General features: G+C 45.3%; 1 protein-coding gene across 1 annotated transcript in view; it reads right to left on the minus strand.

Annotated features, from left to right (window-relative positions):
- The window catches only part of LOC115088599 (dynein gamma chain, flagellar outer arm-like), a 535,861-nt gene that overhangs the window by 457,658 nt on the left and 55,480 nt on the right, over window positions 1-22,723 (minus strand). Inside the window, exons 7-9 of the mRNA XM_029596857.1 lie at window positions 14,789-14,997; window positions 5,798-6,000; window positions 900-1,024 (exon numbers count right to left, since the gene is read on the minus strand). Coding sequence (XP_029452717.1) covers window positions 900-1,024; window positions 5,798-6,000; window positions 14,789-14,997 — 537 coding nt within the window. The remainder of the gene's footprint in view (window positions 1-899; window positions 1,025-5,797; window positions 6,001-14,788; window positions 14,998-22,723) is intronic.

Consider the following 22,723-nt stretch of genomic DNA (forward strand, 5'->3'; position numbering starts at 1 on the left):
ACCCCATGGTTGAATCCTGTTATTGACAATTTATTATTTACTGTATAACTGATATATATGTATGTATACTTTAATTTTGTATACCTCTTGCTTTGTGCCCTTTGTGGTTTTGCATTTCATTTTAACTTATTTTGTTTTATTTATAGAATTTTTCTGACTCCCATAGGGTTTGCATTTGTCCCTCCCGATGCAGCGTCGCAAAACACGGTCCCATGTCGGGGAAATTAATTCTATGACACTTGATTAAACTACTATTGTCTGAGGATATTTATATGTGTTATGAACTCTGTCTGATTATAAGGACTTGTGAATTGTTGATGAGATGTCCTCACTTTATTTAATTTCTTAAAATGTATCTGTTTGTATGCAACCACTCTGAGTGTTATCTCAGCACACAACTTGCAACTTCTTATTTTCCTCAAATGTGTATTATCTGTGCATCGATCCGCTATCTTTTGTGGAAAAATTAAGAGCCCACGATACAGATCCCCGTCCCTCAGTCTCAAATCCATTGCTGTAACGAGCAGATTATGAACAATGGGAGGAAGGGTCTGTGGATCCCCCCTGGACCGGATAAAGTGGGGGCTGAGGAGGAACCTGGCCCTTGTGGTTTTTCCAAGTGGAAGGGATGGGTAGGGGGCAAAGGAGACACCATTTTTTTTGTGCCTTTGGGTGGGGGTTAACGTTTCTTTCTTTTTTTTTTTTTTAAATAAAACAAATGAAACAAACGTTTTAGGAAACAAAATTCATAAGGAAAAAGCCCCACAAAAACAAAACAAACTTTTCCCTCCTTCCCACCTCTAGTGGAAGAACTCATCTGACTCAGTAATGAGAACTCTGAAGCACCACTGCAAGCTCTGAACGGACACCTGCGGCTGCGTGCAGGGAAGCCATCGTACCTGATGTAACTTCAGAATGATATCCCAAAACTGCTTTAACCTCCTGCACAGTGTGTCCAAATGGTACATTACTGTGTCCTCGTCTGTGATGGCCACTCCTGTGCCTTGATAGTCATGCTGATGATCTAAGCAGAAAAAAATGGCTAAGTTTCATTACTAACATCAATAATTATTACTTGGCTATATAATTGCACTGCTGACAAACCAGGAAAACAAATATTTAGACATCCTGCAAGGAAAAAAAAAAATCAAAGAAAGTCATCCAGTCAAACAGACTAGGTGCTCTTTTAGGGCGATGGAGAGAGGAAAGAAAGAGAGGCAATGTCAATGGAGAGAAGAAGGATTCTATGGAGGAGAGAAATTCACAGGCACTTTCTACAGAATCATGGAAAACCAAACCACATGCTTTAAAATCTACGTTTAAAATAAACGTTTTTCTAGGGGGCGGGGTGGAGCTAATAGAGAACCAAGCCTGCTCCGCTGTACTGTGCAGCAAGAAATCAGCAAGCAGCTGAGATTAAATTCTCTTCAAATAACTAATGTCTTAGAATTTGCATGCCACATCCGGAGAAGGGACCTGTGTGATCTTGAATGCTCATGTACAAGAACAGATCTGGATACATTTCCACATTCAGGAGTCTCCAGGTTATCGACCCTTGTACCCTCTTCCACTGCTGTTTCATCTCTTCTCTCCTCTACTACATTGTCTGAGTGAGTTGATGAAGCATTTTCTTCTTACAACAATGTACTCTCCTCTGCTTTAGCCCATCCTGTAAGGCACACCAAACCCCAGCCTTGGTTCATCTCCAGAATCTGCTTCCTCACTTCCTCTGACTGCTCTGCAGAGCTAAAATCCCATGCCCATACTGATTTCATACATTTCAAATTCCTGCTGACTTCCTTCCAATCTGCTGTTGCACTTGTCATGTAAGACTACTCCAGTATGTCCATCTGACAAACTCTTGCCTCCAGCCCTTACAGTTTTTTTGCCACACACAATTCCCTTCTCACATTGCTTTCACCTCTGATCCCCCTCTTCACTCTCTGCCCTGACTATGGTTGACTACTTTCATGACAAGGTTCACAAAATTAACCTTGAGTTCTCAACCAGATCACTTTTACCTCCCCCTCTCCCACTTCATCCTTCTCTTCCTCTGGCCCCTGCCACCTTCTCCTCCAATTCAGAAATCACATTGGAGGAAACAGCTCATCGTCTCTCCTCTTTCAAACTCCCTACTTGTTCCTGTGACCTCATTCCCCCTGCAGTTATCCCTTCCATCTGTCACATCCTCAGTTTATCACTTTCCAATGCAATGGTTTCTGCTGCCTTTACACATGCTGTGATCACATACATCTTTAAAACTTCTTCTTCACTGGATCCTACCTACCCTGCTAACTATTCTCCCATCTCCCTTCTCTCTTTTGTATCCAAGTGTGCTGTTCCATCTCCGCTGTCTTTACTTACTTTCTTCTGACCGATCTCCCGCTCTCGGGCCATCAGCGCTATTTTGGCTGCCACTCAAAAATGGCGCCGATGGCCCGATAAAAAAAAAACCCACCCGACCCTTTAAAAACAACCCCTTAGCTTCCCCCACCCTCCCGAGCCCCCCAAAACATACCTGGTGGTCTAGTGGTGGTCCCGGGAGCGATCTCCCGTTCTCAGGCCGTCGGCTGCCACTCATAAAGATGGCGCCGATGGCCCTTTGCCCTTACCATATGACAGGGTATCCGTGCCATTGGCCAGCTCCTGTCACATGGTAGGAGCACTGGATGGCTGGCGCCATCTTTAAAGATGGCGGCGGCCATCTTTACGACGGCGGTGGCCATCTTTAAATATGGCGGCGGCCATCTTTAAAGATGGCACCGGCCAGCCAGTGCTCCTACCATGTGACAGGGGTCGGCCAATGGCACAGATACCCTGTCATATGGTAAGGCCAAAGGGCCATCAGCGCCATCTTTATGAGTGGCAGCCGACGGCCTGAGAACGGGAGATCGCTCCCGGGACCACCACTAGACCACCAGGTATGTTTTGGGGGGATCGGGAGGGTGGGGGAAGCTAAGGGGTCATTTTTAAAGGGTCAGGTGGGTTTTATTTTTATCGGACCATCGGCGCCATTTTTGAGTGGCAGCCAAAATGGCGCCGATGGACCGAGAGCGGGAGATCGGTCCCCGCGCCCCCACTGGACCACCAGGTACTCGTAAAAAGTTTTGGGGGGGTTCGGGAGGGTGGGGAAGGTAAAGGATTCATTTTATAGGGTCGGGGTGGGTTTAGAGGTTTTATTGGTGTGCCGGTTTTCCCCGCCCTCCCCCTCCCCCGATTTACGATTTTTCGCGATAAATCAGGGGAATTTCTATTGTATCACGACTCTTAACGATTTTTGACGATTTAAAATATATCTGACGATTGTTTTAAATCGTCAAAAAACGATTCACATCCCTACTATACTAACTTCTTTTGTATCTGATCTCCTCCCATAGCTTTCAATACCATCTTTATGCTGATGATTCCCAGATCTTCCTCTCTACACCAGAAGTTTCATCAGGATTCCAGATCCAGATCTCAGCCTGCTTGTTTGACATTGCTACTTGGATGTCCATCTCCACCTTAAACTCAGCCTGGCCAAGATAGAACTTCTTATCTTTCCCTCTAAATCCACTTCCACTCTTCCTCCTTTCTCTATTTCTATGGATAACAGTCATCCTCCCAGTCCTCTCAGCCCATAACCTTAGGGTCATCTTCATCTCCTCTCTCTCTTTCCTTCTTAACACATCCAAAACTGTCCTAAAATGTGTCATTTCCTTTTCTATAACATCCCCAAAATCTGTCCCTTCTTTTCTCAATACATTGCTAGAAATCTTAATCACAATCTTATCCACGCTCTCACTTCGCACCACTGAACCATTTCTCTCCACTCCAATCTATTCCAAATTCAGCTCCCTATCCATTTCCACATACAGTTTAAGCTCTTCTTACACACCTACAAGAGCCTTCACTCTGCAGTCCCTCACTACTTCTCTTCTCATATCACTCCTTACACCCCTCCGTGTGAACTCTGCTCAACATGTTAGAAGTGCCACCTGTAAAACAATTTTGCTTTTGCAAGACAAGACAGCACACATTTGTGGTTGCAGGGCAGGTACTCTGGAATTCTTTATCCGACAACATTCAATCTGAAAGTTGTATTAAACTCTGTAAGAAAAAAGATAAACGGCTTCTTAATTAAACTGGCCTTTGGTGAGTAGTTATGCTCTGTAAGACCATTTCAGCATTATTATAATCATGTTTAAGGCTGCTTTTGTTGCGGTCCCGGTCGCTAAACTCGCGACCGGGTCCCTTACCTCTCCTTCCACGCTGCGGCCTGCAATGGGGTCTGGCGCTCCTCGGGCCTACCAGGCCTCTCCTCGGCAGCGTCTCCACGAAGGAGACGCCGCAGAGCTCCGATCTTAACTCCGCCCCCCCCCTGTAGGCACACTCGCACGTGCTAGGGAGAGCCTTTTAAAGGTCCAGCCGCATGGAGTCCCAGCCAGCCCCCTAGATGACGTCAGACGCTGGCAGGGTATTTAAACCCGGCGTCTGACTAGGGAAATCGCCTTGCAACAAGGTTCACTCTCAGAAGTCACTAGTTGCTGCATACCTGGTCTTGTTCCTGCTGTTCCTCTTCCTGCTGATCCTGATCCTGCTGTTTCTGATTCCGCTCCAGTTCTGGATTCCTCTTGGCTAGTCTTCCTGGTTCCTGACTCTGGCTTCGCTTCTGATTCTCCGTGTCTGCTACCCACCTTGACTTCTGGCTCATCTCTGGTCCTCTCTGTGCCGCCGCCTGCCCCGACTACTGGTCTGTCTCCTCTTCAAGTCTCGCTGCTGCCGCCTAAGTCCCAGCAGTCCGGGTCCTCAAGGGCTCCTCCCGGGGGATCTTGGGCTTCCAGAGTGAAGACCTCACTTCAGCGCCAGTCTTGGTACTGCCTCCCGGCCTGTTCCTTCTCCGCCCCATCCGTCCTCCTCCACCAGGCCGGCCCAAGGGTCCACCGTTCCCTCCGCAACAGCTTTTATTTCATTTTTATTTATTCATTGGTAATGAGCAACTATGTGTTGTAATATCTTCTCAGAATCTGAGGAATTGTGTTTTTAAGGCAGTTATTTTTATCTATTTTATATATGAAATTTAATTTATTATTGCATGTGAATTATTTTTGTTGCTTTTAGAGACTGAGCGATGTTTAAATATTATTATGTATGTTCACCTGTACCGCACCTAGGAAAATTGATAGATGGGTTATACATTTTATAAATAAATATCTATGCCATTTTCCTCTACTGCCAGCTCCTGTCTCCATGCTTTCCACTTGGCTGGAATAGTCTTCTCAAGTTGGTATGTCATTCTCCTTCTCTTGCCTTATTTAAATCCAGTCTGAATACCTATTGTTTTGAGATGGCTTTTAAATCTTAACCCCTGATTATACCACTTACAGCTTTATTAAACTGAACCATTTTATTAATAAAGGAAATTCCCAAAGTCTCTTTTGCTCTGTACGTTTGTCTTGATTAGACTGTAAGTGCTAATGAGCGGGGACTGGCTCTTAAACGTGTTTTTATAGAGCACTGCATACGTCAAGTAGTGCTATAGAAGTGATTAGTAGTACTGGTCCTCCTGTTCCCTCTCTCTCAAACTGCCATGGGGTTGAAGATGGGTCATAGTGGCAGCATAAGGGAATCCCACTGCTCCTCCTAGGTATGTGGCATGCATAGCAGCTTGACTAAGGGCCTGCAGCTGCACATTTGTGCCTATACCCCAATGCATATGGATGGATGGACGGACAGACGCACAAACCCTCAACAACAGGTGCTCTCGTTTGTGAAAGTCACACCTAAAAATGGTCTGCCTGTGTTTTCACATGCTTACCATAACTAGATGTGACAGAGGAAGTCTTCTTCATAAAGAGACGACTAGTTTTTGATGTGTGTACAGAGGATTGCTTCCCTTGAATCGTGGATATTGAGCTAGAGGAAGCATATTGGTGCATGCCATGGGTTCCTGATAGTCTTTCACGTAACTGGCGCACTGCATCTTGAAAATAAATATGCAGCTCCAAGCAAGCATCTATCCTACAGATAGAAGGAAAATAAACAACATTAGAAAATGCAATCTTCCATGACATTGCACCCATCTTCACTGGGTATTTTTTGAACTTTTTGTTGACTTTATTAGTTTGCTGGCTGTTTTGGTGTATCACAAATTGATTTCTGGATTCGCTGAAACAATAAATGAAAGATTTACGCTGAGGAAGCATTACCTATAAGCACTGAGCTGTAATATATTGGTACTTCTACTCGATATTCATAAATATCTCGGGTCTGTAACATTCAGAGGCATACAGGAGTACATCTCTGTGGGAAGAGGACTAAATTTATTTTTATCTATCAAGCATAAAGAGGTCACATGGCTTGCTTAGATCTGCTGAGTCATGAATTACAAGACAATCCAAAGCACATCCTTAAGAAGCTTAAGTTAATGTCAGCCAAATGGACTTTTGCAAATTTGGAAATGTCTGATTTATTTATAGCTGAGTATTTGCCAGGAGAGGGTTTCTTTAAAAAAAGAAAACCCAAAAAAACCCTTTAATAAAAGGAAAAGGGTTGCAATATGTGTATCAGAACACCATTTCACTGCCAAAGAGGCATAAGAACATAAGTAACTTCATGCTGTGTGCAATAGTGGTCAGTCTGGGTCACCTAAAAGTACCCAGCAGATGCTAATAGAGCGAGCCACTCCCTTATGCTCACTCCCAGAAGTAAGTGGTGGTGATCCCCAAGTCTACCTGACTACGGGGCATATTAACTAAACTGTGATGCATATTAATGTGCATTATTTACTGCAGCTCCCTTTGCTGGCAGTGGGACCTAGGCACTGATAATGTGATAATTCACATTAATGTGCATTAACATATGTCACAGGTTAGTAAACAGACCCCTAACAATTGTGCAGCACTTCCCCCAATACACCTCTAGAACTGGGGGACATACTTGATACAAGCGCTGAGTCCCTGACTCGTTTTCCCAAATGAGTCCCAAATCTCATGGCGTGGATCCTCCAACAAGAGGGAAGGATTTCATTCAGAGCCCAAGGTGTTTTTGGATGGAACAAGTCCAAGAAGAAACTTGACAGAATATATTGGTGTTTCAAAATAAAAAAAAGTCTTTTCTACACAGCTTCTTCCACTGAAACAATTTGGTACGACACATTTCTTTTCTTTTTCTTTTATTGCATTTCAATTTAGCAGAAGTATTGCTTTGCTCCAGGAATTCAGTCTCTCTCAACAATGGATAAACATTCCATTACATTTAAGGAGTGCACAAGATCCAATTAGTTCCTGAGCACGACATTAAAGAAATGAAAACACAAGCAAGCCGATGCAGTATCGGTGTGCATTAAAGGGGCACTCATGATTGAGCGCCCGCTCCTTTAACGCGCGCTGATCCACCTCTCCGGGGCGCCCAATGCAAAATACAAATGGGCTGCTGTGGTAAAAAGGAGGCGCTAGGAGAAATCGCGTGCTCCTAGCGACTCCTCGGCAGTGGGCACCCAGGAGAGGTGGCTGTCAGCCAATTAGGAAAATGGACAGCATGCTTTTTTTGGGAGGGAGGAGGGGGACGGGGACATTTCTAATTTTTTACTTCCTTAGACATAATATCGGCAGTATTTTATGCTTTTCTGTACACTTTTTGAGCTCCTCCAAAATTGACGCCTGCCTCGAAGCAGGTGAGTAAAAATGTGCACCTCTGACACACATTTTTTTTTTACATGGGGGGAATAGATAGATAATAGCCTCATCAACATGCATTTGTATGTGATGAATACTATCACAGACGCGCACGATTGGACGCGCATTTTGGATGCGCTAACCTCCGTTTTGCGTCGGGGGTTATGGACGCGAGTCTAAAACACACGTCCAGTCGTGGGTTAAACTGTGCACTGCAGCCAGCGCGTGGTATAGCATCGGTCTGAAAGAAAACTTGCACACTCCTGCAAAGAGCGTCATTCACACCAGGAACTCAGATCATGGTCTTTCAGGAAAGGTTACTTATAGTTCAGTGTCAGAAGCACCAGCACAGGGATATTTCTGTGTGGCTATGGGAACCCAGAGATAGAAGGTTTGCTTCCTCTCTTTCCCTCTCCATCTCCTAAGAGACAGGAGACTAGACTTCTCCTTCTCCCAGCTACAAACCTTCCAACAAGAATAATCCTGGGCTTCGCTGATCAGCACTCTCTAGACAATACCATTGTGGCCACTCCTAGATGGTAGCTCTATATTTTATTATTTATTTTTATATACCGGTGTTCGATTTTACATATCACATCGGTTTACATTTAAACAAAATTTGCAGGAATTCATGCGTTACCTTTGTCAAATACATTAAACATTTAAATATGGGGATTGTTAACAAGGGATATAAAAGAACATGGGAATGGCTAACACTAAGGGATGCACGAAGGGATGCACAAAGGGGAGTGCCCCTTTGTCGTGCCCCTTCGGCGCATGACACCTGGTGTTCTGACGCCGTTTAACGTCCGTCACAGTCCTCAGTGACGTCAGAGGGAGCGGGTCTCCCAATCGAGGATCACTCACCGCCCCTCCCCTCTCAGTTCCAGATGGATTCTTTCACCTTTTTCTCTTTCTTTCTGTCTTTCTCATCACTGTTAGTTATTTCAGGGAGCCCGCTGGTGATGGTGTGTGGAATCCCTGTGCGCAGGCACCCGGGGTTCTGGCGCCGTTTAACGTCCGTTACAGTCCTCAGTGATGTCAGAGGGGGCAGGTCTCCCGATCAAGGATCACTCACCGCCCCTCCCCTCTCAGTTCCAGATGGATTCTTTCACCTTTTTTTTCTTTCTTTCTGTCTTTCTCATCACTGTTGGTTATTTCAGGGAGCCAGGTGGTGATGGTGTATGGCATCCCTGAGCGCAAATATATCAGATGGTTCAGTCCACTCACTACTCTAAGAATCTCAATATGTCCTTTGGTGGGAGAAGTATAGACCTTAGTAAAGAGACCAGAGACTGCTTTATAATCATTAATGGACCTGTCCGCCAGAAACTTATGGAAACATTTTTTAGACCCAGCTGTAATCACCCTTCTACTATCTGTCCTGCACAAGAAAGCACTGGGTGTGGTTCAATCTTGAGCATCCTTCAGGTGCGACTGCTCAAATCCACAAAAAGAATTCCTGTAACAAAACATTTTCAATAGGAACAATCTTGCATATGGCGAATTTCTGAGATGCCGATTCTGTACATTCTATTGCAGAATTTCATTTCTTAAGCCCTCTATTGTAATGACTCCACGTCAGATATTCTTGTACCTGGAAATCCTGGGGTTTTTTTCTGTTGTCATTGCAGTACCTTTGCAGGCAGGACTCCTCTATTTCTGTTTAGTACTTTTTGACACAGCTCCTCTCACTCTGTAGAACCATGCTGGCATCTTGCTATGCTGACTGGATTAGTCAGTTTGTTTCTCTTCACACTCAGGATCACAGCAGACCACAGAGTGCAATGGCAGAGCTAATGGAGAGCAGCTGGTGCAACTGCCCCGGGGCCCAAGCAGTGGCGAGGACTCCACTAGAATCAGGCTGTGCCTATACAGCCCAGCCAACCCAGAACAGTGCAGGCTCATAGTGACTGAATTGCGTGAGCCGTCCTCTCTCAGAAGTCATTGTCAGAACTCTCATCAGTGGCCTGCACCGGGACTCAAACGATCATTGTTCCACCACTGGCTGTGTGGGTTCCACGTGTCTTCTGGACACCCTAATTGGTCCTTCCAAAGACAGGACCCTTTCCTCTCTGTGGGATCCCTCCTAAGCAGTATGGTCTAGAAGCTAAGCCATTCACGAATGAACCATCTCTGTCACAGCACCCCCACTGGGAGGCTATTGCAATCGTTTATTCCAGCTTGCATATTAGCAAGTATCCCCTGGTGTCTCTGTGGACTTTTGAGTTGGATTTGAGAGTGTAAGAGCTTTTTTTTACCCTTAAATTGTGTAGTATAGGGCCAAAGCCTTGTCTGAGGAGTCTTAGTAAGTAAAAGATTTATTTCCAATCTACATCCAATGGGTGATAATTTCTCCCCTTAATTTTTTTTTTTTGAGTGCTTTAATCAAGGTGCATTTTTCTTGTTTTACCCACCCTTCCAGAGAGAGAGAAAAGTTAGGAACTGAGTTTTTTCAAGTCAACCAGGTGTCCCTCAGTCCAAGGGATTCCCTTGCCAATCCAATAATTAGTTGTGAAGGAGCAGATACCAAGAAGATGGTGCCATAGCCAGGAGGAGAAGGGAGGGAAAAAACATCCTCCACACAGGTGCTCCCCTAGCTCAAAACAGCTATGGAGATGCCCATAAAGTACAGGGGAGATTAGAGGAGAAGACTGAAGTGTTATAGTAGTGGATCCTTGGACCGGGACGAGGGATGGCACCCACCTGTAGCGCTCAGGTGTACTCGTCTCCGGAAGGTGGAAAACTATGCAGCACAATCCGGCACGAAGTCCGCTGGAAGGAGGCGAGCAACACAGTCCGATTCCAGGCAATGGGTCAAGGCAAGCGGCAAACAACACAGTCCGAGTTCCAGGCAAGGGTCAAGGCAGGCGGCAAACAGATACAATCCAAGTTCCAGGCAAGGGTCAAGGCAGGCGGCAAACAGACACAGTCCGAGTTCCAGGCAAGGGTCAAGGCAGACGGCAAACAGACACAGTCCGGGTTCCAGGCAAGGGTCAAGGCAGGCAGCAAACAACACAGTCCGGGTTCCAATCCGAGTCAGGCCAGTCAGACAGTATCCACACCTCAGGTCAGGGCAGGTAGCGAGCAACGAAATCCAAATCCGAGCAAAGGTCCAAGGCAGGCGGCAAACAGCAAATCCAAGTCCAATCCAAAGTCAAGCCAGGAAACAGGATAGCCAGAAGAACAGCAGACAAGCACTGGAACCTGTTGCAAAGGCGTCTTCCCTTCTTCAGAGGGAGTTTAAATCTCCCTGGCTGATGATGTCATCTTCCGGGGCCAGCCTGGTTTTGGCGCCGTGGCCCCTTTAAGAGGCGGGACTCGCTGCGTCTCTCCCGTCGCTGCTCCCCAATGTCCAGGGGCAGTCGCGCCGTGGCCCGCGCGCTGCTGCCCACCATGAAGAGGACCCTGTGCCGGCAACGAGGAGGTAGGGAGGTCTGGCCGCGGGTAAGCGCGGCCGGGACTCACAACATGAAGTATTCGAGTTTAAGCAATGGTTCCCAGGTATTTCAGGGGAATTTCCCAGGGGGATAGGAGGTCCATTTACAATTTTCTAAGGGCATTTTCATATCTAAAAAGATAGAGACCCTGAAGGATAGATTAAGGGCTAGAAGGAGTCCAGCACTTAGCCCTGGTATTGAGTGTGTTCCCCACTATCTTTAAAATAGCCTGGTTTGGGGATACACTTCTTAGGCTAAAGCTTGACTCACTTTTCTGGGAAAGCTTCTACTCTTACTACAAAATACTTTTGCTAGGAGGGCTTCTACTCCCACCTGCTCCCTAAAACTCCTGGCCAAGATCCTTTCCCCTTTCTGGGAGAGATCCTGTTCCTTCCTCTGCCCCAGAAGGAACTGCTAAAACTCCTCTTACATTCATAGGAGCCCCGTATTAAAAACTCCACTGAACAGGTAAGTTATGCGGATATTCAGTGGAACTTATCCAGATAAGTGTTCTGCTGAATATCCAGATAAAGTTATTCAGATAACTTTAGGCCAGCTATTTGTGCAGACCAACTTGTCTGCACAAATTTAGCCAGAAAGCACTCAGTATGGCAATATCTGGGTAAATATGTTAGCCTGCCCTTGCCATGGCTCCAGCACCACCCCCTTTTTGTCCAGGTATAATTACACAAACAAAGGGAGGATATTTTTATGGGCCAGATTTATGCAATTAAAAGCCGATTTACTGGCATAAATCTTGAGAATATGAACTTCTAGGGGCCTCTCTAGACTCCTAAAAGAACATTCCATTCTGGCACATCCACAAAGGACTGCTCTTAGAAATGGAATACACCAAGTTGCTCCTTATTCTGGACAGGTCTTTGTAATGAGGGCACCTTTAATAGTGGGGAATTTAAGGAGCCCCCTACACAGAGACCATATCCTCTGGCAACAAATTCCACAGCTTAATTGTGGATTGACTGAAAACATGCTTTCCCAAATTTGCTTTAAATCTGCTAAACTCATGGAGTGTCCCCTAGGACTAGTATTAATTGAAATAGTAAATAACTGGTCCTTATTAACGCTTCATACCACAACCTCTACCATATCCCTTCTGTTGTCTCTTATCCAAACTGAATAGCCCTAACATGATTAGCCTTTCTTAATTTTATCCTCTTGATCATTTTTATTGCCCTTCTCTATATCTATTTTTAATTCTGTTATATCTTTTTTTTAAGATGAGATGACCTAATGTGCAGACAGGGGTAGATTTTCAAAGGGGTACGCACGTACGATACGCGCGTACCCCCCGAAAACCTACCCCAAACCCCCACTGCGCGCAAGCCCCAGGACGCGCGTAAGTCCCGGGGCTTGCATGGATGGGCGTGTCGGGGCGTGTCAAGGGGGCGTGCCGCGAGTGACACGGCATTTCGGGGGCGGGCCCGGGGGCGTGGCGCCGGCCCGGGGGCGTGGTTGAGGCCTCCGGACCAGCCCCTGGGTGGGGTGATGGCGCGCCAGCAGCCCGCTGGCGCGCGCAGATTTACACCTGCTTTCCGCAGGCGTAAATCTGCTAACAAAGGTAGGGGGGGGGTTTAGATAGGGCCGGGGGGGTGGGTTAGGTAGGGGAAGGGAGGGGAAGGTGACGGGAGGTGGAAGGAAAGTTCCCTCCGAGGCCGCTCTGATTTCGGAGCGGCCTCGGAGGGAACAGGCAGCGCACGCTGGGCTCGGCACGCACAGGTTGCACAAATGTGCACCCCCTTGCGCACGCTGACCCCGTATCTTATAAAATCCAGCGTACTTTTGTTCGCGCCTAGTGCACGAACAAAAGTACGCCCGTGCGTACATTTATAAAATCTACCCCACAATGCGCAGGGTGTGCTCACACCATGGATTCATACAGAGATATCATGATGTTTGCAGTTTGGTTCTCTAGTCCTTTCCAAATAGTTCCTAACATTCTGTTTGCTATTTTGACCAATACTGCACACTGAGCATAGGATTTTAAATGTATTGTGCATGACTCCAAGGTACTTTTCCTAAATGGTACCGTAATTCCTAATGTGAAACTCAGCATTGTGTATACATACAGTTGGTCTTCTCCGATTCTCTGGCTATGGAAAAAAAAGCTTAGTGGGCCAGGCTCATAGTCAGGATTATTTTTCCATATGTACATCACTATGTATTTACCCACATTACATTTCTTCTGCCATTCAGGTGCCCAGTTCCCCAAGCTCACATAGCCCTCTTGCAATTCCTCACCATCGGCTCGTGTTTTAACTACTTTAAATAATTTTATGTCATCTGCAAATCTGCATTACCTCACTCTTTTCTCCCTTTTCCAGATCATTAATGCATATGTTAACTAACACTGGTCCCAGTACAGATCCCTGGGGCATACCACTATTTGCCTCTCTCCACTGGAACAACAGGCTATTTAGTCCTATTTTTTTACTTCCTAACCTTTAACCAGCTACCAATCAACAACAGGACATTAAAAATCATGGGATAGTAAATAATTTCCTCAGGAGTCACTCATAGGGACTTTAACAAATGTCTTCTGTAAACCCAAATGCATTACATCAATTGCCTCACCCTTATCCAAATGCTAATTTAAACTTTCAAAAATTATAACAGAATAAGATATGACTTTCCTTTGCTAAATCAATGCTTACTTTTCTCCATAAAGCCATATTTATTCATATGCCCTGTAATTCTGCTCGTAAAAATAGCTTCCATCATTTTGTCTGGTACTGACAACAGGTTCACTAGTTTTTGTTTCCTTGGTCTTCCAAGGGGCCCTTTTTAACAACTGGTTCTACAATTGCTACCCTCCAGTTCTCCGATACAGTGGCAAACGTTAATGATAGGTTGCAGATTACAATTAGAAGGTCTGCATTTTCATATTTGAGTTCCTTTAGAACTCTGGGGTAAATATCAGGTCCTGGTGATTTGCTTCTATTTACTTATCAGTTTGTTCTAGCATCTCTTCCAAATGCAAAGTGATTTGTTTCAGTGCCTCTGAATCCTCACGTCAGACAGTCAGTGACGGAGGTACAACTTTTTTCCATTTTGATATTAAATAAAAACAAATGTTACAAATCTACAGTTTTACCCAGGACCAATATGGTTTGTAGGAGGAAATATTTAATATATTGACACACTGGATCTTGACACCTAATTCTAGGCTCTAAATTTTATGCTAATATCTCCTCTGTCATTTAAACTTGCAATGTATATATGTAAATATAAATAATGGTATGTATATAAATAGATGTAGATACATGCTCCTTTTTTCTTCCTTTACTGTTTTAAAACATTCTCCCAGATTTAATTTAGCAGTGATTTAGAAGGCTTGCCCCTATAGCGGATATTCATTTTCCTCTTTCCTACCTCTTCCTTCTATTTTACCCTACTTCTACCAGGGTCAGAGTGCACTACTTCTGCAATATACTTAGGCCCTGTAGACCCCCAATAAACAGGAAACCTATCACCTGGGTATGCTGGACAGTAGAACATAAGTCTACTACCAAACTACAGTATCAATGTTCTATTGGCCATTTTAGGTGCAGCATTGTTTTCCTCCTCTTTAGTTATTCACTTAACTTTAAAACAGGAGGCAGATGTAGTGCATGTTAAATTGAACGTGGAAGTTCCTTCAGGGTGACCTAGTGAAACTTTATCCTTCTTACTTACCATCCATGCAAAGTATTCTTGCCCATTAATGCTATTCCCTTATTCTTGTCTCTTTTGAGTTTATTTTCCTGGGTGTCTTTCTGTGGTGGCACAAGTTCCTCATTCTCAATGTGCTCCCTGACCTTCTCCCAGAGCCCATCCTCAGGATCTTTCATCATTATGCATTCCCTTATAAACTGTCTGCAGCTCTGAGCTAGCTGATTGGATACCTGAACAAAACAAAATGAATTTTACATATTTAATGTACATAGACAAATAACACAGATAAAAATATACTGCCAATGTGAAGCTACAGATGTAGATATGGTACCATAAGTTTTTAATGCTTCCCACTGGATCAGAGCAGATGTTAGTGTCTTTGTTGTTCACAAAAGCAACTGACAAACAGTGCACTCTGTAAAGGTATTGAATTAGAATCCTAAATCCAGAGGTCATTCCAATGACATTTTTATAACCAGGACAATATCTTTCCTCCTGAATTTCTCCTACTATATATAGAAACATTTTCTGCTTAACCTTATCAATTCTTAACACCTCAAATATGTTCTACAGAAGGAATTGGCATTTGCAAGGCATTATTACTGTATGTGTTCATGCTGTACTGATGGGAACATGCTTCCTTCTAAAAGGTAATGACTGTTTAACTGGTGTGATATCCCAGGGAAGACTAGCATTAGTTGTTGCTACATAGAGCACAGCACTAAATCACCAATAACATTTTCTTTCTGTTTGAACTTTTTGTGCCACTGACTATCCCAGCAAAGTTAGATGGATAAGCTTATCCAGCTAACTTTGCTAACCGGTCTGGTTGGCAACTGAAGGTGGACTTCTAGGATCTATTTCTTGTTACTCATTCCCAGGGATAAAAACTGTGGATCCATAAAGGCTAGAGGATGAGAATGAAGAGAAGAGCCATGGGGGTAGCTTGCTGGAATGGTGGCTACTACCTGGTGATTACTACCCTTACTCAATAAGCCTTCACATGGTTAATGCAACTCCAACATTGTTCTCTGCTTCAACGGCAAGGAAAAATATGGAAAAAAGAGGATTTGCATTCAGACAACAACCAACATGGACTGAACTACACAGTCTGGGCAAACAAATAAGTGTGGGGGTAGCTTGCTTATTGCGGCGGTTACTAACCTAAACCAATGAAGCCCGATACTTCACTTTGAATGCATATACAACGTTGCTCTCTGCTTCAACGGCAGGGGGAAATGTGGAAAAGAGGATTTACATTCAGACAACATCCAACAAGACATTGATCTGTGCAGTCGGGGTAAACAAGCATTGGGGTAACTTGCTTGATTCAGCAGTTACTACCCTTAACCATTAAGCCTTACGATTCACTTTTGATGCAACTCCAACATTACTCTCTGTATCAATGGCAGGGGGTGGCAGGAAATTTGAATCAAACAATTACCAACAAAGGGCCTGAACTTGGTGATCAGTGAAACAGATAAGTATGGGAAAATAAGTGTGGGAGCTTGCTGGGCAGAATAGATGGGCCGTTTGGTCTTTTTCTGCCGTCATTTCTATGTATATGTATATATGTATCTATGTAAGTAGTGGCTTTCTTCAGTTTACCTAGCTAATAATTGTTTATGGACTTCTCCTCCAGAAAGTTGCCCAAACCTGTTTTAAACCCTACAATACTAGGCACCTTGATCACATCCTCTGGCAATGGACTCCATAGCTTTGACAGTGTGCTGAGTGAAAAAGAGCTTTCTACGATTCGTTTTGAGTCTGCTGGTTGTTAGTTTCATGGTGTATCCCCTTGTTTTAGCATTAATGGAAAGGGTAAATAACCATCCTTTATTTGCCCTTTCCACCCCACTCATGATTTTATAAACTTCTATCATGTCACTTTTTCAAGCTGAAGAGTCTTAACCCGTGTAGCCTCCCTTTGCAGGGGTCACCGTTCCATCTCCTTTGTCATTTTTGTTGCCCTTTTCAGCACCTTTTCTAGTTTTACTATGTCTTTTTATGAGATGAGGTGATAATAACTGCACACAGTACGCAAGGTGCACCATGGGTTGAAACTGAGGTAATAGGATATTTTCTGTTTTATTCTCCATTCCTTTTCAGATAATCGTCGCTATCATTCTATGTGCTTTTTTTGACCACCACTACATTTCAATGTATTGTTCACACAGACTACAAGGTCCTTTTCTTGGATGGTGGCTCCTAATATGGACCCCAGCATGGGGTACCTGTTGTTGGATAAATAGCAACAAATACCAGGATCTAACAGTATTCACATCAGAGTTCTGAACAAACTCAAATATGAACTTAATTGCATGTCTGCTCCTGTTCATCTGTAACCTATTATTAAAATCTGCCACTGTACCCGAAGACTTCAGGGTAGCCAATATAACACCAATTTTTTAAAAAGGCTCTGAAGCGATCCAGAAAATTACACACTAGTAAGCCTGACATTAGTGCTGAGTAAAATGGTAGAAACTATACTTAAGAAAAGAATTACTGGGCATAATCATAGGCATGGCTTAATAGGGAAAAGCCAACATACTTTTAGTAAAGGGAAATTGGGCTTTACAAATCTATTAGAATTCTTTGAAGGTGTAAATAAACAAGTGGATAAAGATGAGCTGGTCAGTGTAGTGCACCTGAATTTTCAAAAGGCATGGATCAAGCACAGGGGATCTCTAAGGGCGTGCAGGGATTTAGAGCTGAGCAGTTGGTGTGGATGAGCAGAATAAACAGGCCGCATGGCCTTTTTCTGTGATCACATTTCTTTGTTTTATATTTGGAGTTACCACCCAGGAAAATGACCTTGGGGGAAGAGAGAGAGAGAGAAAACCTAGCCATAATGCTGTACCCCGGGTCCTTCACTCACCTCGAGGCTGGCCCGGGCCGCTGCGCTGCCGATTCGGCCTTCCCAGGCCTCAGCCGCGGTGCTCCCTCCTCGAGGGAGACGCCGGCGTCCCATCACGTCTGGCCCTGCCCCCTAAGCGCGCGCAGGGGTTCGGTATTTAAAGGGGTCAGCGTGGGAAACTCGGGGGACGCCCTCAGGATGACGTCAGACGCTGCAGGGTATTTAAACCCTGTAGCTTGGCCTAAACCTCGCCTTGCAACGAGGTTCACTCAGTTCCCCTGATTCACTAGTTGCTGCGTTTGGACTCTGGATCGTGTCTTCTGACTTCTGGCTTCTGACCTGGCTCCGTTCCCTGACTACATCTTCAGCTTCCGCCCCTGGCATTGGTTTGTCTTCTGACTTCTGGCTTCTGACCTGGCTCTGTTCCCTGACTACGTCTTCAGCGTCCGCCCCGGCTTTGGTTTGTCTTCTGACTTCTGGCTTCTGACCCGGCTTCGTCCTTGGACTCCGACTTCAGCCTCTTCCATCACCTCAGATATCCGGTACTTGCTGACCCAGAGGATTCTCCTAAATACCAGCAGCTCGGGCTCTCACAGGCTTCTCCCGGGGGAGCCGTGAGCTTCCGAGGGTGAAGATCCATCCAGCTCCTGGGCTCAGCTGGCCTCATCGTCCATCTCGTCGGCCGCTGCCCAGATCCTTGGTTGCATAGGATCCCGCCTAAGTCCAAGAGGTCCGGGTTCCTATGGGCTCCTCCTGGGGGGACCATGGACTTCCAGTTGTGAAGTCTTCTCTGGAGTATCTTCAGCGCCGCCTCCCAGCTGTGACGCTTCCTGTGGGTTCCCACACTTACCATCTACAGTCTCAGCCGGCCCAAGGGTCCACGACCATAACAAAAGTAGCCCCTAACCCCTACACTAATACCTAAATCTCACCTCAAGTTACTAGGTGGGCCTCCCATAGAGATATAAATACCTATCTAGTGTGAGAGCATTATGGCTAGTCTCTCTCTCTCTCTCTTCCCCCCCACCCCAGTGGTGGTAGGAGGGCCCTGATAGCTAAGTTGGCTCTTATCAAAACATTATTGCAATTTGTGCTAAGATAGCGCTTCGCATAGGTATTAGTGCAAATTGTGATAAACTGCCTATTACCATAAAACACACCCCTTTTCCTATCACATGCAATATTTAGTGCACTTTGATAAATCCAGGCCAAAGACCTTCTCTTCTTCCTCGTTCCTCACACTGACAGCACACTTCTCCAGAACAAAGATTGTTGCCCCATAGACTAAGGGACAGATCACTCCAGATCAGGGGTCAGGAACCTATGGCTCGGGAGCCAGATATGGCTCTTTTGATGGCTGCATCTGGCTCGCAGACAAATCTTTAATAAAAAAGTAAAAATCTAACAAAATCCCCCACCCTCTTGACGCCCCTCAAGACCTCCAAAATTAATTTACTACAACCCCCACCCTCCTGACCCCCCCAAGACCTGCCAAAAGTCCCTGGTGGTCCAGCGGGGGTCCAGGAGCGGTCCGGGAGCGATCTCCTGGACTTGGGCTGTCGGCTGCCAGTAGTCAAAATGGCACCGACAGCCCTTTGCCCTCACTATGTCACTGGGGCCGACCAATGGCGGCGGTAGCCCCTGTGACATAGTAAGGGCAAAGGGCCGTCTGCTGCCAGTAATCAAAATGGTGTCGATGGCCCTTTGCCCTTACTATGTGACAGGGGCTACCGCCGCCATTGGTCGACCCCAGTGACATGGTGAGGGCAAAGGGCCGTCGGCGCCATTTTGACTACTGGCAGCCGACAGCCCAAGTCCAGGAGATTGTTCACAGACCCCCGCTGGACCACCAGGGACTTTTGGCAGGTCTTGGGGGGTCAGGAGTGTGGGGGTTGTAGTAAATTAATTTTGGAGGTCTTGGGGGGCGTCAGGAGGTGGGGGGTTGTAGTAAATTAATTTTGGAGGTCTTGGGGGGCATCAGGAGGGTGGGGGGTTTTGTTAGATTTTACTTTTTTATTAAAGATTTGTCTGCGAGCCCTGGACCCCCTCTGGATCACCAGGGACTTTTGGCAGGTCTTGGGGGGGGGGTTAGGAGGATGGGGGGTTGTAGTAAATTAATTTGGCAAGTCTTGGGGGCATCAGGAGAGTAGGGGGTTGTAGTAAATTAATTTGGTAGGTCTTGGGGGATTCAGGAGGGTGGGGGGTTGTAGTTAGTATGGCTCTCACGGAATTACATTTTAAAATATGTGGCGTTCATGGCTCTCTCAGCCAAAAAGTTTCCCGACCCCTGCTCCAGATGATCTGTGCAAGATGCCAGAAAAATTTAACAGTTCTCTCTAGCAGATCAGCAAAGCCCAAAGGAGAGGCAACACACTGGGGATGCCTTCCCTGAGCTCCACTCACATTTCCTCCTCTTATGCTCACTCATTGGGTTGGCACTAGCTACTGGATGGAAAGTTTTCACCAACCAAAAGTCACCTTGAAAGAAGAGTACACAGATGTGCCTCAGAAAATTTCGGAATCTCAGAAGTTCCCCCCAGTACCTTGCGGAAAGCACTTTCATATCCTCATCCCAAATTCATCCCTTCGGGGGGGGCAGGAACTCCCTTTCACTGATACTGTAGATACACCTCCCAGAATCTCCCATTACTGGAAAGTTCTACATTTTACTGAATGGCATCTTTCTAGTGAAACCAGACAAGGTCGCATACAGTATAAATAACGCACTAAAAGCAAACTTTTTTCACTGAAAAGAAAGTTCTAAAACTAGAGATCACAGGATGAAGTTCCAAGAGGGTAGACTCAGGAGTAAGATGATGATGCTGGTTTTTCATGCGATTGATGGTGTTGGAGCTGGTTATTTGAAATCATTGTATATGGTCATCACAGGCTGCTTTGCTTCAAGTTCCAACAAGTCTAGAAGTGCGTTTGGAGAGCTTCCATAAAGAACTTTTTCTGTGGCAGCGCCTAAACTGTGGAATTTGGCATCTTTGGAGGACTGATTGGAATCAAATTATTTGGCTTTTAGAAAGAGTAAAAGCCTGGCAATTTTGTGTGAAGAATAGGACCAGATGAAATAAGACTAAATGCATATTTTGGGTGCTGTGTTAGTAAATGGATGGTGGGTGGATCAGAACTTTTTAAAATGTTAATATTTGTTATTATTTTGATGTATGTTTGGTTATATTGTACTCTGCTAAGGGCAGGTCTTGTAACTGGGACTGTGATATATAAATAATAAATGAAATGAAAAATATATCTTCACAGAAAGGATGGTTGATGCAAGGAAGAGCCTCACAGTAACAGAATACAAGAAAGCACAGTATGTTCAGAGGAACCCTTGTTATGAAGCAGTGAGTTGAGGAAGCAAGAGATTAACTGGGGTCAATAGCATCGCACAAGGAAGAAAAATGAACTGACTGGATGGGCATTCTGTTCTTTATCTGCTACATAATCTATGTTTATGTGATTCCAACATTAAAAAAAACAAAACCTTTTCTTATTCTGTGTCTTCTGAAGACAGCACACCCTGGTATAGTCATATCACAGTCCTGATTTTCATCACACAAAGACTTTATAATTGCAACAACTTCTTCATCTGCTTTTGCCATGATGGCCTCTATCTCGGTGATTTTGTGACAAGCGTTGGCACATATGACTCTGAGATGATTCTCTGTTCTCTCTGTGTAGCAGCTTGTTGAATTTAGGAGGCATGTGTCAGACAGTATCATGATCTTTGATTATAGTTAGGCTGATATTCAAATAAAAGTTAAATGCCTGTTTCACAGAGTGTGAGCCCTTGGCTATGGCATGGTTGACACAACCAGGCAGGTGAACCCACTAGAGCCATGCCAACAGCAGGTGGACACACACTATCTGGGACAAGGTCTAGGCTTCACCTAAACCAACCCTGTTCCCTGCAAGTTGAGCCCTTGGGTTCCAGAGAATAGCAGGCATTAGACAAGGGTCCTGTAGATAGCAGACAGGTGGAGTCTGGCAGCAGGCCAAGGTTAGGGCAGGCAGCGGAAAAGCAGCATCGAAGTCCAGGCAGAGGTTTGGGTAGGCAAAGATCAGACAGCGTCAAAATCCAGGCAGAGGTCAGGGTAGGCGGAGATCAAGCACAAAGGCTGAAGCGGAGGTCAAGAATCCAAGATCAGAACCAGGAGACAGAGAGACAGACAAAAGATAGCTAGACAATGGCAGGTCTGGACCTAGCCAGGATACAAGGAATGGAACACAGCAGGAGATAGGGCAGAGACAGGAACAAGGCTGGAACAAGGCACGGCAGGAACAAAGAAAGGCAGAGATAGGGTAGGACAATGTAAGGTATGAACTGGAAAGGTAAGGCAGGTACTGGAAGAGACAAGGCTAGAACATGGAGCAACACACATTGCAGGAACCAGAAGAGGACCTGTTGCTGAGGCATCAGCTGTAGCGCGGCTGGGGTTTAAATTCCCAGCCGCATGATGTCATCAGTGGACACCTGCCAAAACTCTCCCGCCATGGAGTATTTATCCTTTGGTGCACCATGCACATGCATGCCTAAGGAGGTCCAGAGGAGGCAGCAGCATGGCGGTGTCCTGGCCACTTTGGCAGCTTCCCACGATGTCAAGGTGAGTGTGGCCAATCATGGAGGCATCCTGCAGCAAGCCAAAGGTTACAGCCTGACCTACGTGCCTTAGTTTTAGGGGCCTAAAGTTAGTCTCAGTTATAGGATGAAAATGTGTCTAACCTTAGGCCCCAAAAACTGAAGCCCCTAAACCTAAAGCCTGGTATAGATTTCCCTAAGCATAGGCTCCCTGGTTAGGTGGCTAGCACTAGAAATCGGTGCTAACCACCTAACTTAACTTTCCCTATAATACTACTGCTTATCATTTTTACAGCGCCATTGGACATACACAGCACTGTACAATGGTGATAAGTATTCAGGTATGATACATCCCTTCCCCAAAGAACTTACAGTCTAAGTAAGTAGCTGAAGCAATAGGAGACAACTTGACTTTCCCAAGATCACAAGACATGTCAGTGGGAGACGTGAGATTTGAATATTGTCTTCCCTAGTTCTCAGTCCATTGCTCTAACCACTAGGCCACTCTTCC

This window comes from Rhinatrema bivittatum, chromosome 3, assembly GCF_901001135.1.
Source record: "Rhinatrema bivittatum chromosome 3, aRhiBiv1.1, whole genome shotgun sequence".
NCBI classification, from domain to species: Eukaryota; Metazoa; Chordata; class Amphibia; order Gymnophiona; family Rhinatrematidae; genus Rhinatrema; species Rhinatrema bivittatum.